General features: G+C 56.2%; 2 protein-coding genes and 1 non-coding gene across 4 annotated transcripts; all 3 read right to left on the reverse strand.

Annotated features, from left to right (window-relative positions):
* Positions 1-302: 302 nt before the first annotated feature.
* Positions 303-375, reverse strand: TRNAK-UUU. The gene has a single exon. It is a non-coding gene; the product is annotated as a tRNA-Lys (tRNA).
* Positions 376-709: 334 nt separating this feature from the next.
* On the reverse strand, positions 710-6,098 carry PCOLCE (procollagen C-endopeptidase enhancer). 2 transcript variants are annotated; one of them, XM_043915139.1, is made up of 10 exons: positions 5,584-6,098; positions 4,623-4,731; positions 3,964-4,222; positions 3,693-3,767; positions 2,961-3,085; positions 2,290-2,426; positions 1,723-1,958; positions 1,391-1,468; positions 1,086-1,256; positions 710-942 (listed from the first exon to the last, which is right to left on the reverse strand). In XM_043915139.1, the coding sequence occupies exons 1-10, from the start codon at positions 5,679-5,681 to the stop codon at positions 800-802; spliced, it is 1,431 nt and encodes a 476-aa protein (XP_043771074.1). In that variant the 5' UTR covers positions 5,682-6,098; the 3' UTR covers positions 710-799. The 2 variants fall into 2 exon arrangements, with proteins under 2 accessions (XP_043771074.1, XP_043771075.1); XM_043915140.1 differs by lacking the exon at positions 3,693-3,767 and having other exon boundaries at positions 5,584-6,089.
* A 742-nt stretch (positions 6,099-6,840) lies between these two features.
* Positions 6,841-15,588, reverse strand: FBXO24 (F-box protein 24). The gene is made up of 10 exons (XM_043915149.1): positions 15,502-15,588; positions 15,154-15,252; positions 14,849-15,032; positions 13,645-13,883; positions 13,157-13,391; positions 11,539-11,697; positions 11,162-11,283; positions 10,779-10,910; positions 7,604-7,774; positions 6,841-7,276 (listed from the first exon to the last, which is right to left on the reverse strand). Exons 1-10 carry the CDS (start codon positions 15,571-15,573, stop codon positions 6,914-6,916), a joined length of 1,776 nt encoding a protein of 591 aa, XP_043771084.1. The 5' UTR covers positions 15,574-15,588; the 3' UTR covers positions 6,841-6,913.
* Between the last annotated feature and the right edge of the window lie 1,736 nt (positions 15,589-17,324).

Raw genomic sequence — 17,324 nt, forward strand, 5'->3', positions numbered from 1 at the left:
GAGATCTGATTGAAGTTAGGAAGTGGACCAGGAAATGTCTGTGGAGGAGAATTCCAGATCGAGGGAACAGCAAAAGCAAAGCCTGGAAGCAAATGTGTACTAGAAATGGCCAACGAGCCAGTGTGATGGAAGAGGCTGAAAGGGAGATAATAGAGATGAGATGAGGTGAGAGAGAGGACACAGATCACCTAGAGCCTCAGAGCCCATAGTAGGACTTCAGATTCTATGCTGAGACTAATGGGAAACCATGGGAGAGTCATTTTCTTTTTTTTGACTGTGCCACGTGGCTTACAGGATCTTAATTCCCTGACCAGGGATTGAACTTGGGCCCTCGGCAGTAAAAGTGCAGAGTCTTAACCACTGGACCGCCAGGGAATTCCCTTAATTTGTTTTTTAAAAACAGCTTTATTGAGATATCTTTGACATATAAAAATTGTATATATTTAAGATGTACAACTGGACATTTTGATATATGTATACATTGTGAAAAGATTGCCACAGTCAAGCTAATTTACATATCCATCACCTCTGCATATTAATAGTTGCCACTTTGTGTGTGTGTGGAGAATACGGGAGAATTTTGAGCAAAGGGGTGACAAGATTCAACTTACATTCTTCTGTGTAGTAACCCTTGAGTTGAAAGAAGGAATGAAAACAAATCCCCCAAGAGGAGCACCAAAACCATAGAAATGGAAATGTGACCCCTTCCTCAATCAAGAAACATTTATTTGAATAAGAAAGGGGTCCCTAGGTTCCGGGTGGGGAGGTTGGCCTGGGCTTAGGCCTGAGACCCAGCAGGCTAAACAGGCTTGGAGGGGCACTTCCTGCCGAGGTTGGTGAGGATCTGGTGCTGGGTAGGCCGGTGGAGAACCACGAAGCTCTCTGGAGGAAGGATGGGACCTCTGTTCTTGTCCACCTGGCCCATCAGCAAGTAACTGATTCCTAGGGAAGGGGAGGAAGGGATTGAGGATTTGTGTAACTGAGAGCTTATAGAAATACGGCCTCATCCCAGTCCCTCAGGTCTGCCACCTCCATCGTTTTCATGAGGCTCAGTCTCCCTCTACGCTTCCCCACGTCTCCATTACCTTTCTTCATGGGCGGGCACTGCTTGCACGGCACATAAAACTTCAGGAGGGTGTCAGTGGGTGGAGCGGGCAGGTCCAGGCCTCCGGCTTTGTAAACACCAGTGACATTGACAGTTGCTGTGAGGCCCTCCCCTGGGCCCCGCACCATGGACTTAATCATTCCTGTCACCACTGTGGGAGAGAGCCGGGAGAGGTGAGACAGGAGGCCAGGGCAGGGCTGGAACCAGAAGTTTGGGGAGAGCTTTGGAGACAGGAGGGGAGGTTATAGGAGCTGGAAGGGCAGAGCTTGGGGATGGGCTTCTTACCCAGGTCGCTGTTACAGAAGTGGCTTTGCAAGGTGCCTGTCCTCCGGCACTGCTTTGGGCAGGTGACACTGGGTGCATCTGGTGGGGGAGGGCGCACCCTTAGTGGAGGGCAACCTACCCAGCAGGGAGGAAGGACCACTTTCCCCACAAAAGCCTCATTGCTTTGAACTTGTTCAGAGCTCTATCCAGCTTTGGGTCCCAGCACCCAGTGCCCGGCCTTAGCACAGAGGCAGCGCTCGTGGGTGCTGTATGAATGAATGGGCGCAGGAAGGAGCTCTGTCTGATACAGCTCCCTGAGGCCTGCGTCGCTGTCTCTCCCTTTCCAGACTCACCCGGGCCCACCGGAGTTGCTTCTGCCTTAGGCGCGGCTTTGGGTTTCTCTTCAGGTGGGACTTCGGGCTTGACTTTGGGCCCGGCTCCGGGCTTGGGGCCCGGGCCGACCTCCCCTGGGCCTCCTTCGGTGGCGCCCCGAGGCTGGGTCCTGTAGGTGGCCGAGAAGCCGTCGGCCGTGACGCTGAGGTCCGAGACGAACTGGACGAGGAGCTCGTTCCCTTCGGAGGTGATGGAACTGCGGGCGGCGGGGCATCAGGGGAGGCGTCAGGCGGGCAGCGCATCCTGCTCCCAGCGGCCTTTTGACCTCTGCCCCTCAGCTGGCTGCATCAGCTTCTCGATTTCGCAAGCTCCACTGGCCTCGTGATCCGCAGACCGCAGGCCTGGAGCCAAGCCTCGGCCGGGGCCGCTACCTGCCCCGCCCACCCCGTTTGGGGCCGACACGTAGGCCGCCCGCGGCTTCAGCTAAGCCCCGCCCCTCCCGCCGGCCGCCGGGAACCCCAAGCTCCCGCACCTGGGGCTGCAGAGACGCCCCGACGCCGTCGCCCACCCAGGTGGCGCCCCCTCACCCCGGGACTGTGTCGCCACAGAACTTCCCCAGCCGCTTGGCGTCGTCGCTCACGGGTCCGTTGAACACGCTGACCGAGTCGTAGCGGCAGTAGGAGTCGGGCTCCAGGTCAAACTTGCCGAAGGTCAGTGAGATCACCTGGCGGCGGGGCAGAGGCGGAGGCTGCGCAGGGGAACTCCGGGTGGCGGAAGGGTGCGGAGTTCTCACCTCCTCCACCCCACCGCCGCCTCCGGGACGCTCGCCGGGGCCTCCTGTCTCATCGCCCGCGGGCCTTGGAGCCCACCTCTTAATGCATTCACACCGCGGCTCGGAGGAACACACACATTCACCGGGGACCCTCCGTCACCGCAGTCCGCAAGGCCAAGCCCTGGCTCATTCTCAAGGAAAAGACCCAGACTCTACCTCCAGCGTCACCACCACATACACACACACACACACACACACACAAATCCGTTTATATATCGGCATCGGGTACCTCGCTCTCGTAAGGCTCCTCACAGTTGTGATTTTACATTTTTTGTTTGGGTGCGAGCAGGTCTGGGTCTGTTTGTGCTCCCCACCATGGCCAGCTCAGTGCTGGGGACATTGTCGATGTTCAGTAAATCTTTGCAGTCTGCATGCTGGAGGGCGCAGCCCGGGTCCCCGAGGGCAACCGGGGCAGGGGGTCAGTACCTGGTCCGGGGGCGCGATGATGTGCCAGGAACAGCTGATGCCAGGGGGGTAATCGGACTCGGGCCAGTTGGGCGTGGTCAGGGTTCCCTGGGCCTTCTCCAGCCGCCCCCCGCAAAATTGGTGCTCTGGTGAGGGGAGAGAGGAGTGGGGGTGGGGGGCGGTGGAGACCCTCGGTCAGCTGGAGGAGACCGTGCAGAAAGCTCAGATGTCTGGGTCTCAGGAGGAGGGGGCGAGAGGAGGGAGAGGAAAGAAGGGGGGAAGGTTAGCAGAGATGGGGCTCGGCCGAGCGGGGCTCAGAGAGGTTTTGGACCGCGAGGGCTAAGTCTAGGACCGCCGGGCGCCCAGGCGGGCGGTGGAAGAGGGGAAGCAACTGACAGGATCCGCTCCCTTCTTGCCCCTCCCCCTGACCCGAGGCCTTATCGCTCCTCTTCCCCTGGGAGATCCCATCTCCCCGGCCCGGCAGAAAAGTCCCCATCACGGCTGAAAGAGTCCCCATGCTGTGAGGGTGCCCTCAAATTGGGGCACAGCCCCGAGGTCCCTCAGGGGAGGTCCCGCCTTAAAGATTTTAAGGAGACTTCTGCCGCCAGGAGGGGGTGATGGGACCGCAATCGGGAGCCCCCGGGCTGGGTGTAGGGGGCTCCGGGTCAGGGGGAACCTAGTTCCCCAGCCCGGGGGTGCCCCCCGCGCCCGTCAGAGGGAGCCCGATTGCGGACGGGGGCGGGCGTTACTCACCGTCCCAGTAACCCCAGGCCGCCCATTCCACCCGCGGGTCGGTGACCCATTTCCGCCTCGCGCCTGGGGGGGGCCCTGGAAGAGGGGGTGGGTGGGAGCGGGAGAGGGGAGAGAAGACGGGGAGGAGGGACTGAAGGGGCAGTTAGTGAGGAGGAAGGGTAAGGGAGATCATGGGGGCCCCAGGCTCTTGGGGTGGAGGTTAAGGCTGGGGTGGGGCCTGCGCCGGGGGCGGGGCCAGGAGAGGGGGCGGCGGAGGTGAGGGAGGTCTCACCAGTGCCGGAGGTGGCCCGCCCGCTGTACCAGAGCAGGAAGCCTCGTCCTCCCGTGCCCTCGTCCGATCTCATCCTCAGGGTCACCTGGTTGCCGGAGGCGACTAAGGGCGCGGGCCGGAAGGTCCCGCAGAAGCGTCCGAGCTGCTGGCCCGAGGTTCCAGACCCGGCAAAGATCTCCAGAGCATCGTACCGGCAGCTGGGGTGCTGCTCCAGGTCAAAGACTCGGAAGGAGAGGGACACAGTCTGGCTCTTAGGGACCTGACGGTGGGGACAGGGGCGGGGTCCTCCAAAGTCAGGCCAAACACCACCAGGAAGAGGGCACCTCTCTTTCCCCCAAGCGTTTCCTACAGAGACTGGGCCTAAAAGGGCCAGTCTGATGGTGCATGACTGCACCAAGACCGGAGTGAGGTCTGTGGAGAGACCAGAGGGGGTGCAGATGAAGGTGGGAATGGACAAGCAGGCTCTGCATTAAGGTGTGAGGTCACTTGCCACGTGGTATTGTGGGCACTGACCAGAGGGGAGCGGGCTGGGACTTCCCCAGGGAGAAATGGTGGGACTTGGCGGGGAAGGAATTCCCCTAGCAGTCTGGCCTTTGGCTGCCTGGACCCAGGCCTCAGACACTTGGAGGAGGGAAGAGTGGCCAGAAGGGCCTTCTCACCGTTATTGTCCAGATGCACTCCTTATTGGGAGGGTAGAGGTTGGGGAAACCCTCACTTGCCACGTAACCCGACTCCCCAGTCACATCCCCTCCGCACAGGAACACGGGTCTGGGGAACAGAAGAGAGGTCAGCCCTGCGTGGGGGAGTGCTGGAGAGGCCAGGAGGTGATGAGGATGGGCAGGGAGCCAGGGGGATGGGGGAGGAAGGCCCAAGGGATCCGAGGTGGCCTCAGCCAGCCCAAACAGGACCTCGGTGGGATACACTCCAGCAGAGGATCAGGGAAAGTGGGGCCAGCCACTTGGCTGTCCCTCCAGCCCCTCAGAGTCCCTACCCCCCACCCCAACAGGAATTCCGGGAATCCTCTCATTCTCCACCCCCCTCACCCTGCCTGGCTGTGGGGACAGGAGCCGCCTAACTACTTCCAGATGTGGACACAGACACGAGGCCATGCGGGGGGTGGGGGATGAGGGAGAAGCTGCAGCCAGGGCCCCGTGGTCCCAACCTTTGCCCTGCTCCGCTTCCAGCTAAGAGCTTGAGTGTCTGACTCTCAGGTCTCCCCCTCACACTCCCCTCTTCCCCCCACCATCTCCAGTTCCCTCCTGGAATCCAGACGTCCAGCCGCCAGGCAAGTTCAAGGTCTTGGTGCTCTCAGGTTCCATGGGGCGGGGAGCGGGGGGGAGGGGGGGAAGGGGGGGGCAAGGATCTAGATGTCTAGATGGATGGGAAGAGGACGGAGGGCGGAGGAATGGGGAGCAGTGGTGCCCACAGGAAACACTAGTCTGGCCGCAGGGAAGGAGGACTTGGGGGCCAGAGAAGGGTAGGGAGATGTGGCGGGGAGGGGGGTATTAGTGAAAGAAGCCACCAGATCTACAGGCATACCACTCCCCCCCCCCCCCCCCCCCCCAGGAATTAGGGATTTGAAGCTCACTCAAGCCATCTGGAAGGTGCCAAGAAACCTACCTGGTGTAGTTGGGGGTCTGGCCATGGGTGAAAGGCAGCAGCAGAGCCCAGGCAGTGAGGAGGGGCCCCAAGAGGGAGGCTGTGGCGGCAGGCAGCATGGCCAGGGGCGGGGGTGGAGAGAAGTGCTGGGGTCTTCAAGACAGAGGCAGCGGCTGAGTGTGGCAGCGGCGGCGGCGGCGGCGGCAGCAGCACGGATAATCAGTGCCAGATGAGGCAGCCTCGGGCGTGTGGGCGTGGGGACTGGCCAGTGGGGCGGGCGGTGGGGAAGGCGGGACAGGGAGAGAAGAGCCGGGACAGTGGTGAGTCCAGGGGCCTCTCTAGGTCCAGGACACACAAATACTGACCTAGTGGGGCAGGGGTGGAGCAATGAAGGCCAGAGTGAGCATCAGGCTCTCAGCATAATCCAGGCGGTCCAGGAATGTCTTCAGCAACCCTGCTCTGTCCAGAGCCTGAGCATCCTTCCAGCACAGCCTGGGGTCCTTCCTGCGGACCCTCCAGACCACCCGTGCACCTCCCCATTCCCACTTCCTCAGCACCCAGAGGAAGTCCTTCTCTGGACTCCCAACCTCTAATCACTCACTTCCTGACCACCCCCTGGCTCCAGCTTATTTTCCACTTCAAATGTTTACTGTCCTCTCCCTCCAGGGGCCAGACCAGGCCACAGAGAAAGAATGCTGCTTACCCATCTTCTTTCCCAAATACTTGGAGGTTAGGGTTGGTGGGGGGCGGGAGGCATGGTACGTGGGCAAAGGGAGTGTCTTCCCCATGGAGGAAGGGGAGGATGGAGTAGGAAGTAAGGGAAAGAACAACGTGTGAGCTCAGATCTGGAAGGAAAGCAGGAGGAGGGGAGTGGTTGGGGGGGTGGCTGGCTGCACAGGGATGGAGTCAGAAGGAAGCAACTTGCTCAGTCTGGTGGATGGAGGATCCAAGTGGCAGAACCAAGTAGGGGCTGGAGGGGAGAAGAAGCTGATGGATGCAGGAACTGACAGCCTGAGCTGCTTCTGCCCTGCACCGCACCCCCACCCTGACCCCCAGGTTCCTCCCAGGCCCCAGGGTTCCAAACCAGGCCTTGATTCAGCCTTTTATTCTATTTGTCAATCAAATCTTTCATCCATGATAGTCAGGTTGGGGGCCCCTCCTGGGCAGCCCCATGAACATCTTACAAAACCATTCCCTGCCCACCCTGGCATGTCTAGCAGGCCCCACCCCCCTGCGTCCCCTCCCCACACGTGCGTGCACACCGTGTTCCTTGCGACCACTCCACCTCTCCTTAGCCCCTGACCCAGGGCCACACTCTCCCTCCAGGGGGTGAGACTAGGAGAGGAGGGGGTCAGCTTTCAGGGGGTGGGGGGCCTTGGCCAGCCCCTCCAGCAGCCCTCTGCAGCATATCCAGTGCCTCCCAAAAGAAATCCTTCTGTGCGGCCATCAAGGGCATCCAGCCCACGATCTCCTTCATCTTCTCCATGCGGTCCTGCAGTGTGGGGCAGTTGTGGATCTGGCTGAGGTACTCCTCACAGGCCCAGGCCACCCCACCAGGGTCCTGGGGTGCTCCAGCCCCCAGGCTGGGCTCAGGGGTCCCCACTGCCTTGCTGGCTGGTAGGTCCCGGTAGGCTGGGTGGTGCTCAATGTCATGGCTGGACAGCATGTAGAGGCACTCTCTGGTGGAGCAGAGAGAGCAGGCACACAAAGGGACCTGGAGGAGAGGAGACTGCGTGGCTGAGCCGGGGCCCCAGGACGGGGTTCCCAGGGATCCCCAGCTGTTGTGTTCCACCCGCTCAGACCAGCCCGGAGCCAGCAACTGAGCTGGCTGGCTGAGCCCCAGGGTTGTGTGAGATCAGAAAGGGCCAGCAGGATCAGCTCAGGGGGAGAGCCAGGAGCCATGGTACACAGCAGGAAAGGGAAGTGGGCAGTGCTGGGAAGTGGGGTCCCTGGGTCCCGATGGGAGCCCCAGCTCCAGTCCCCTGGGCTCGATGAATCCGGCCCTCCCCAGCTGCCCTCTCACCGGAGCCTGGGCTCTGACCTTGATGTGGAGCTTGACGAAGGAGGCGCTGCCCTTAGGCCAGCCGGGGAGGCGGCCCCCGGCCCCGCAGCCACAGCCCAGCAGCTCTTTGCTGAAGTCCGAGCCCTGGCTCAGCACCAAGGAGTGGTTGAGGCCACACCACAGGGCGATGGGGCGCTGCAGATAACGTACCTGAGGGCACAGGACGGGGTCCCTAAGTGGGGAACGCCGAGGGACTAGGGGTGCAGCTTGAAGAAGGGTGACAGAAGAGCTCAGGGCAGAGTCTGGGGAAATGAGGGGAGGGCGGAGATGGGCCCGAGAACACCCTTCCATCCCCCAGCAGGCAGCGTGGCTCCTCCTTGGTTCTCGGTTCTCGCGAAGCCCCAGTCTGAGCACAGAAGCGCTAGCACAGCTGTTGCTTCCTCCTCTCGGCTCCCTGGAAAACAGGCTTCCTGCCCAAGGCCAGGGCCTGCTGTCTGCATCCTAGTCTCACCCCAGGCCTGCGCCTGGCCAGTCTCTCATGCTGCCTTCCAGCCTTGAGGGGGAAAAAAGAGCCTCTCTCTCTGTCCCCGTGCCATTCCAGGAAGGACCTGCCTTCCACGGATTCCTTCCTTCCATCTAGCATTTTCAGTCTGTCATATCATTACCTTTCAAAATGGCCACGCTGTTCTGGAAAAACACTTCCACCCGACTCCTGCTGCTTCTGACCTCTGTCTTTTAGGCAGCAAGACTGGCTATACAATCAGTCTGAGGTGGGCCTCTTGTTCTTTCCACAGCCAGTCTCACCTGAACCTTCTGTGATCTGACTTCTCTCCCTACTATGCTATGATTTCTCTCCTAAGGCACTGTACCTCCCAGCAGGCAAATCCCAGGGCCTCTCCTGCACACTTGCTCCTGAGACTGTGAGCGCTTTAACTGTGATGACGTAGATATATAATTTATGGCCATTATAGGAAAGTTTATAGGAAAAATTATAAAATATTGTCAAGCAAAAATTCACTTAAAAATCACTGGAAGAAGCCCCAGCACCTTCTATTAACCTCTTGCTGGGCATTCTTCCTCAGTGTTGCCTCTATAAATATACACACACGAGCTGTATATTTTTAAACAAAAATGGGATTGTGCTGTGTAAATCATTTCTTGATTTTTTTTCCCCCTTAAAAGTATGGGAACTTCCCTGGTGGTCCGGTGGCTAAGACTCCGCACTCCCAATGCAGGGGTCCAGGTTGGATCCCTGGTCAGGGAGCTAGATCCCACGTGCCGCAACTAAAGATCCTCCATGCTGCAGTGAAGACCAAAAGATCCTGCAGTTTGCAACTAAGACCTGATGCAGTTATATATAGATATATATATATATGCCATATATATCCATGTGTGTACACACACACACACACACACACACACATGGCATAACTGGGACTTCCCTGGCAGTCCAGTGGTTAAGATTCTGTGCGTCCACTGCAGGGGGCATGGGTCTAATCCCTGGTCAGGTCAGAGCCTGCATAACCTATGCCGTGCATGCATGCTCGGCTGTGTCCAACACATTTGTGACCCCATGGACTGTAGCCCACCAGCTCCTCTGTCCATGGGATTTTTCAGGCAAGAATACTGGAGTGGGTTGCCATTTCCTCCTCCAGAGGATCTTCCCAACCCAGGAATGGAAACTGCACTGCAGACGGATTCTTTACCACTGAGGCACCTGAGAAGTCCGCATAATGTGTCCAGCACCCCCTGCCAAAAAAAAGACACAACCATCTTTCCACCTCAGGGAGTATATTCCTACGTCATCACTGTCACTATTAACCACCGCCTCCTGGGTGAAACTTTCTATACCCATGAGATGTGGCATTTGAGGGTGTGTCTGAGAGAAGTTTCAGTCCCTCTGCCAACAATGGCGGCTACCACCCAGCTTTACTCCCCTTATCTCTACTTTTGTCATTTCAACTTTGTTCCAACTTGGAATCCAGCTATACATTTCTATTTCAGTGTTTTAATCTCATGGCAAAAAAAAAAAAAAAAAAGGCTAAATTCACTTTCTCCGCCAAAACCAGCATCCCTCTCCAAATGACGTGTTTACTTGTGATGCTGCCTATTGCCGGGGCCAAGTATGTCCTACCCTGCTGTCCTCATGTGTAATTACTTTCCAGAGGCTGTTCATTTTCTTTGAAAACACCTCACATCTCCATTCCTCTCTGTTCCTGCTTCCACTGTGCCAGCCCTAACCCCTTGTCTCAAGTCCAAGTGTCCCTCAGCAGCCTCTGGGCGGCCTCTTGCTGTGCCCTCCGGCCAGGTGATCCAGTCTCAATCATCCAAGGGGGTGGTCTCCTGCTCCAGAACCCAAAACTGCTCTTTCCCAAAGCAACACTTCTGTAGGGCTTCCCTCGTGACTCAGACGGTAAAGAATCTGCCTGCAATGCAGGAGACCCAGGTTTGATCCCTGAGTCAGGAAGATCCCCTGGAGAAGGGAATGGCTACTTACTGCAGTATTCTTGCCTGGAGAATTCCATGGACAGAAGAGCCTGGCAGGCTACAGTTTATAGGGTCGCAAAAAGTCAGACACGACCGAGCGACTAACACAATACCACCTTAATACCACCTTGTAGCTACTGAATTCTAAAACACACTCTGCTCTAGTCAGGCCAGTCTTTCCACCTTTCCAGGGATGCGCAAGCTGTGTCCCCACCCCCGTTACACAGGATGCCTTGCCCGGTACCCACCCAAATCCTCTCTAACCCACTGAGATGCTCACATCTTGGCTCCTCGAGTTACTTCAGCCCACCCAGGTCTCCTCATGTCACTAAACTACTGCCCTCACAGCACGAGCCACACAAAATTCACCTCATGGTGCCAACCTGGTTGAGACACGCAACAGTAGCACAAGCATTACAAACTGGTTGGCTTAACTTCCTAGGGATTAGAGAGTGGATTCTGGGACTTCCCTGGTGGTCCAGTGCCCAAGACTCCGCGCTCCCCAATGCAGGGGGCCTGGGTTTGATCCCTGGTCAGGGAATTAGATCCCACGTGCTGCGATTAAAAGATCCCACATGCTGCAACTAAGACCCAGCACAGGCAAATAAACAAAATACAGTATTTTTTAAAGAAGTGGATTCTATGGAAATTAGAGGCATGGAAAGATCCAGGGGTCAGGGAATTAGAGAAAGTGGGGGCAGGATGAGTAGCTGGGAAGCATCCTCACCTGTGTGGGTTCCCCTCTGTCCATTTTGTCCCCTGTTCCCAGCTGCCCATATCTGTTATTTCCCTGCATAAAGATTCGGCCAAATTCATCCACCAGGCCAAGGTGATTGTAGCCAAGAGCACAGAATAGAATCTACGACATAAGGCAGAAAGGAAAAGTGAGTGTTCAGTGGTCTTTGGAGGAACTCTGAGTTCCAGAGTCTCCCCGCTGCTGACCTGCCCTACCCAGCTGATCGCTTCCAGTTGTGCCTTCCACGTCACCCCTCTCCCAGGCCCCCTTTCCGTCCCTGATCAGTCATTTGATTCCTGCTCATAGTTCAGACCTTCAGTGCCTTGCAGGCCCCTAAGCCCCGCCCCCCGCCCCTGCCCTCCCGAGGATCCTACCTTGGCAGGCAGTGAGAGTGCAAGCGGCATCTGCTGGTCCAGAGGGTCAAAGGCGTGAAGGGTCCCAAAGAGATCACGATACACCCCTGGGGTGTGCACCTCAAAATACACTCCCCCCTGGTCTGGGGGGTCGGGAGCCCTCAGCTCAGCAGCTTTGGGCACCCATGTCCCAGGGATCGGGCCCTACCTGGGATGAAAAGTGCAAGTTCTGGGGAGTCTCACACCCACTAGAAATGCACCAGCTATGATGTCTGGGAACTTAAACACCTGTTTTGGCTAGGATGCCCTATGGATCCCCTGCTGAGCTGGAATAAGGATAAGGGAGGGCTCTGTATCTGGAAGGTCTGGAGAAGCAGGAAGATAGTTGTCTTTCTTACCTGTGATGTAGAGAGTACTGCTCTGGTTGGAAGCCATGCAGGCCACACGCAGGTGAGGAAGGCAACGGGACACCTTTCTCAGGGCCAGCTGAACCGTGTAGGAGCGTGGTTGATCCAGCTGGGTCTCATTCACGACCAAAGAGTAGATCTTTCCTTCCTCTGGGGGAAGGGGCAGGGAGGCAGACAACTGTGTGGGGGAGGGGACCCTCCAATAGCCACATTAACTTCTTTTTAAATAAAAATGTTATTTATTTGTTGATGCCATGCTATGCGGCATGCCGGATGGTTCCTGGACCAGGGATCCAACCTGGACCTGCCACACCCAAAGTGCCGAATCCTAACCACTAGGCCACCAGGGAACTCCCAATCACATTAACTTCTCAAGAGACTCCTTAAGCCCTAACAAGACAAAACATTTACTGCCCTAGAGTGGGCTGGAGGGAAAAGTGTAGAGAAGAAGCAAGGAGTGGTGATGGTGGGGGGGTGACTTCAAGTTCCCTGGCCTCCAGTCCTCACCACTGAAAATCAACCAGGGGAGTTCTTCAGTGTGAGGGACAAGTGGGGAGAAAACCTAGCAGGTGGATTTGGTGGAATCTAATTTGATTCCTGGTTGGGAAGAATGATGTCTGGGGATTCACGGCCCTGCCTAGCATTAAGAAGTCCAGAAGTGGGGGGTGGGGGGAACGTTCCCTGGTGGTCCAGTGGTTAGGGCTCTGTGATTCCACTGCAGGGTACCCAGGTTCAACATCACAAGTTGCAAGGCATGGCCAAAAAAAAAAAAGAAGTCCAGAAGGTCTCAGGTCTGGGGGCTTGGGAGTGTGGTCAAATCTAGGGAACACTGAGAAAAAAGCCAGGGGTAGCTCAGGTATAAAGTACAGTGCCTGGTGGAGGTTGGGATGATTAGAATTTTAAAAATCAGTGCAGGGACTTCCCTGGTGGTTCAGTGGTCAAGATTCCACCTTCCAATGCAAGGGGTGTGGGTTCAATCCTGAGTTGGGGGTACTAAGATCCCACAAGCATGGGGTGTGGCCAAAAATAAATAAAGTAGTGGAGTTCCCTGGTGGTCCAGTGGTTAGGACCCGGCGTTTTCACTGCCATGGCCCCAGGTTCATTCCCTGATTGGGGAACTAAGATCCCACATGCCGTAAGTAAGTAAGTGTTAGTTGCTCAGTCGTGCCTGACTCTTTGTGACCCCCATGGACTGCAGCCCACCAGGCTCCTCTGTTCATGGGATTTTCCAGGCAAGGATACTGGAGTGGGTTGCCATTTCTTTCTCCAGGGGATCTTCCCAACCCAGGGATCGAACCCAGGTCTCCTGCATTGCAGGCAGATTCTTTACCAACTAACTACAAGGGAAGCCTCCCCGCATGCCATGCGGAGTACCAAAAAAATAAAAAGAAATCAGGCGTTCACTAGAACAGTGGTTTCCAAACCATTTTTTGCAGCAGGGCCCTTTATTCCTATGACACGTTACCCAGAATCCTAGACTAGCAGAGAGATAAAAGCAGAGATACTTGGTTTGACACCAGGACGAGGTGCCCCTCTCCCCCCAACCTCCTACCACGGGTCCTGAAGACTGTAGGAAAACAATATGTAAACCAGTTGCTTTAAGCCTCACCTGTGAGGAGCAGCAGGGCCCGCTGCGTCTCCTGACCAACCAGCACAATCTGCTTGAAGCTCATGGAGTGGTGGAAGGTCATCTTGAAGACCCGCTGCCCGCTGGACTGCAGATAGACCTCGACACAGTCGCAGGCCCGGCTGCTGGTCGTGCCCACCACTCCTGGCTGCTCCCGAGTGGCCAACACATAGAGGTATTTGCGGTACACTGTGTCACATCTCGGGTCTGAGGCAAACTATAGGAAAAGACAACAGTGGAATAAGACGAAGGTGTCCGGGATCTAGAACCTTGCAGTGGGATGAGGCCCGGGGCGGCTGGATCCGGGGGTAGGCAATGAGGTCCTTGGGTGTGGGGCTGGGAAATGCGGACTTGGCTTCAGGTTCCTGGTATAGGAGGGCGCTGTCCTGAGGATGCCAGCTCGAGATTGGTGTGGCCCTGGGTTCCCAGAGGAAAGGTGGGGTCTCGGCTGTCGGGGTCCTATTACTCACGTCCTTGGCTCCACGACACAATACAACATAGCGGCAGGCCCGCTTCCACTGGATCTGACCAAGGGTGGAGGAGACGAGGGCATTTTTGAGGAAGAAGAGGGTCCCCGCGTAGTCAAGAATGAAGACGTGGTCCTTGGTGGGCAGGAAGCGGCGGTAGCCATGGGCTAGCTGGGGAGCTACACTCTTGCTGAGACAGCGGCGGCGGCCCCCAAATGCCTGGAAATACAGGCCCTTTGTGTCTGGAGAAGACAGACAGAAGGAAATTTAAAGGCTCAGGAAGGCACAAGGGAGATGAATCAGAGCTTGGGCAAGCTAGGTTTCTCAATGGATGGGTGTTTAGCTCCTCCCCATCCCCATGCCTGGGGAACGACCCCTTCCAAAGGGCCTGTGCAATGCTCAGAAGATACCTGAAATTATGCCCCATGTCTGAACTAAAATTCTCTGCCTGACCTCAGCCCAGGGCCATACACTTGCTGCTAAGTGAGCACTTCTTTGGTCCAAACGTGCATTAGGGTGAAGACATCAAAGGACTTACAAGAATTCATAGAAAAGTAGAAAGAGGAGTGAAAAGGAATGACTGGGAAAAGCCGGTAGCCCTCCCTTGTCCCTAGCTCTGGATGTGCTATCTGGATCTCCCTTCACTCTGGTGTGTGAGATGAAGTTATTGGATTGGAGATTAGAGCATATTTCTCAACCTGGGGGTGATTTTTGTCCCTCAGCAGACATTGGCTGTCACAGCTGGGGGAGGTGCTATTGGTATTTAGTGGGTAGAGATGAGGGAAATTGCTAAACATCCCACAAATGCAGAGGATAGCCCCCTCACCCGACTTCAAAGAATTATTTGTCCCCAAGTTCTATTAGGGACCAGGTTGAGAAATCCTGGTTTAGAGGAGGGAAAACTCCAGGTATTGGGAGAGGAGGATGTTTCAAGGCAAAATGTGGAAGTGTTTGAATGTGGGGGGCAACTTGGCAGGGATGCTAGAAGGAGTAGGGACTCTGGGTGACATCTGAGAGCAGCTCTAGAGACTTGGAGTAAGACCTTGCTGGAGTGTGTTTCAATCTAACAAGTTTCTTCCAGAGAAAGGGGTCCTGGAAGGTTGGCTGGGAATACTAAGGTCATCAAACAAGTTTATGGGGCAGGAGGGACCCCAGGATAAGGTAGGACAGAGGCAGAGAGAACTAGAGGTTGGGGGGGAAGGTGTACAGTTCAGAATGGCAGCTCTCTTCCAGGGTCGGACTCCAGAACCCTGCTCTCGAAGGCGAGGACTGAGCCGGTGACAGATGCGTCTCCACACGCCCTCAGCGTCGCAGACTTGGTGGAAGTAGTGGCAGGTCTGGCCGAGAGCGACCACATCTCTGACTGGGAGGAATGAGACGATGTGCTCCACCTGGGGGGGGCGGGCAGGACAGGGAAAGCAGGGGTCAGGGGGCACCCCCCTACCCCGCCCAGCCATCCTGCCCCGGGGTTCCTTTATTCTTAGCACCAACCCCCCACCCCCAAGGACTCACCAGCTCTGGGGGGAACAGTTGAACAGAAACAGGGTTTCCTCTCCCCTTCTCTTCACCGCCAGGTTCTGAAGGGCCACATGAAGGGCAGCTCCGCTTTACCTGCCCAAGGAGAAGGGGGCGCACATGACGGGCATGCCCCTCTTTCTCCCGTCTCTTACTTATTAACTGCTGTTTTGGGGGGCCCATTGCTCTGACTCCCAGCTCTGTGCTGTCCGAGCCTGCCATCTTTTTCCTCTGGGTCTGTGGGTTACCCCTCCCTGTCTGCCTGACTCCTTGTCCAACTCCTCCCCTGACCTCTGGCTGCCATCTTGCTGCCCCCCACCTTGCCTCGCCGCCCTCCCCCCTCACCCTGAGCCCCTCCTCCCGTCTGCACAGCCCGGTCAATTTTTGCAGCTTCCGGCTCCGGCTTCTCCTCACCATCCTGACTGCCCCCTCCCTGCGCCTGCCCTCATCTCTCCGGGCCCCTTGGCCCCCCGTACTCAGCTCCCTGGCCCCCGTCCCTGCTGCCTTCCCCACACCATGTCCCCTGCCTGGGCTTGGGGGACTTTCTGGGGCCCTTTGGCCTGCTAGGCTCCTCCCCTATGGAGTCTGGGGCAGACAAACCTCTCTCTGTGACCTCACCACCCAGCCACTGTGACCTATTTTTCCCCAAGCTTGCCTGGGATTTTCTCTCTCAGCTCCTTGGTTCTAGCTCAGTTCTGGCCACCCAGGGGCTCATGGGATATGCATTGGACAGGACAAGGAAAGTGTGAGCTACTGGTAGATGAGGCCTTTCCTTTCAGGGAGTAGGAGGAGGCTTTTCCACTTGATGCCCTTTTAGCAAGAGAAGCACTGGTGAATTCTTCATATCTCAGCAGGTCAGAGCTGCCAGGGGATTTGTAGCTCAGGGATATAAACTCAATTTGAAAGGCAAGGGGGAAAGGTGACCCTGCTAATTAGACCATTTATCTCATGACAGCATGTATGAGATGACAGTGAGCACAGCTGAGCAGAAACACTACTCTTCTCATGAAGAACACATCCAAAAGCAGACTGGGACAGTAACATGGTTGCATGCATGAAGGGCAACCTATTAAGGTGGAAGAAAGAGATAGATTTACTCTGAAAGCTTAGGATATCTCCCAGAGTCTAAGCTATTAACTTAGTCTTATGGGGAGAGGGGGATGACGTGGATGAGAAGCAGCAGGAGCTGGGGCTGCATCTGTCCATGTGGGTGACAGAAGATCTGCACTGATACATCCAAGGAGTGGCTGGCTGTCCCAGCAACACTGAAGAATTCAGGCCTGGACAACCAGCCCTCAGCTGCACAGTATTATAGACTCATTCATTTTCTGTGTTAGTTAGTAGACTGTCAACCATCCAATCCAACTCCCTTACTTAGGGGGACCAGTAAACACCTAGACTGACACACATAGGATGGAATTCTAATAATTCAATAAATGTCTCGGAATGTCAACATCTGAGTTGTGACTTATGGGAGAGATTCTTCAGCTACTTGTGGCTAGGCATCTGTTAACCAGTTAAGTGGATTATACTAGGTCCTTATGCCACCTAACAGGATGTTAAGATCTCTCAGCAGACCGAACAAGTATAGGCAGCTTCCTCTTGCATCTGGGTCCTCTTTATCCACTCCGTTTCACCTTGGAAGCCAAAGAAGAGGGTGCAAACAGAAAAAAAAAAAAGCCCAACGCAAAAGCTGATGCAGGGAGAAGCCTGGCTTCTAGTGCGAGCTGTCAGTAACTTGTTTTCTCTTGACAGCTATTCAACTTCCCTCCGCTTGTTTCCTCATTTGTAAAACGGAGGACTTCTACGTGAGGGTGGTCCCTTGTAGATTAATCCCGCAGGTTTGATCATCACAATTTCTAACCAGCCAGGCGCCCTCCTTTGGGCAGCGGGATAGCCCGGCGTATTTTCGAGGCTTTCCGGGTCTTCCTTAACCCTTCCTCCAGGAGTTGAGCTGGGCATCTTCAGACCCTAGGAAGCCACTGGTCGGCTCGGACTCCAGATTGTCTGGGGGCCCTCAGCCTTCGCAGCGGGAGTGGCATCCACTATCCCTTCTGCGGTAACGACCCCTCGGTACACTGGCCTCAGGCATCACCATGCCTCCCGCTCCCCCTAGTCCCCACGGTCCTCAAAGCTCTGAGCTCGCTTGCTCAAAAGTCCTACATGCA

This window comes from Cervus elaphus, chromosome 10, assembly GCF_910594005.1.
Source record: "Cervus elaphus chromosome 10, mCerEla1.1, whole genome shotgun sequence".
NCBI classification, from domain to species: domain Eukaryota; kingdom Metazoa; phylum Chordata; class Mammalia; order Artiodactyla; family Cervidae; genus Cervus; species Cervus elaphus.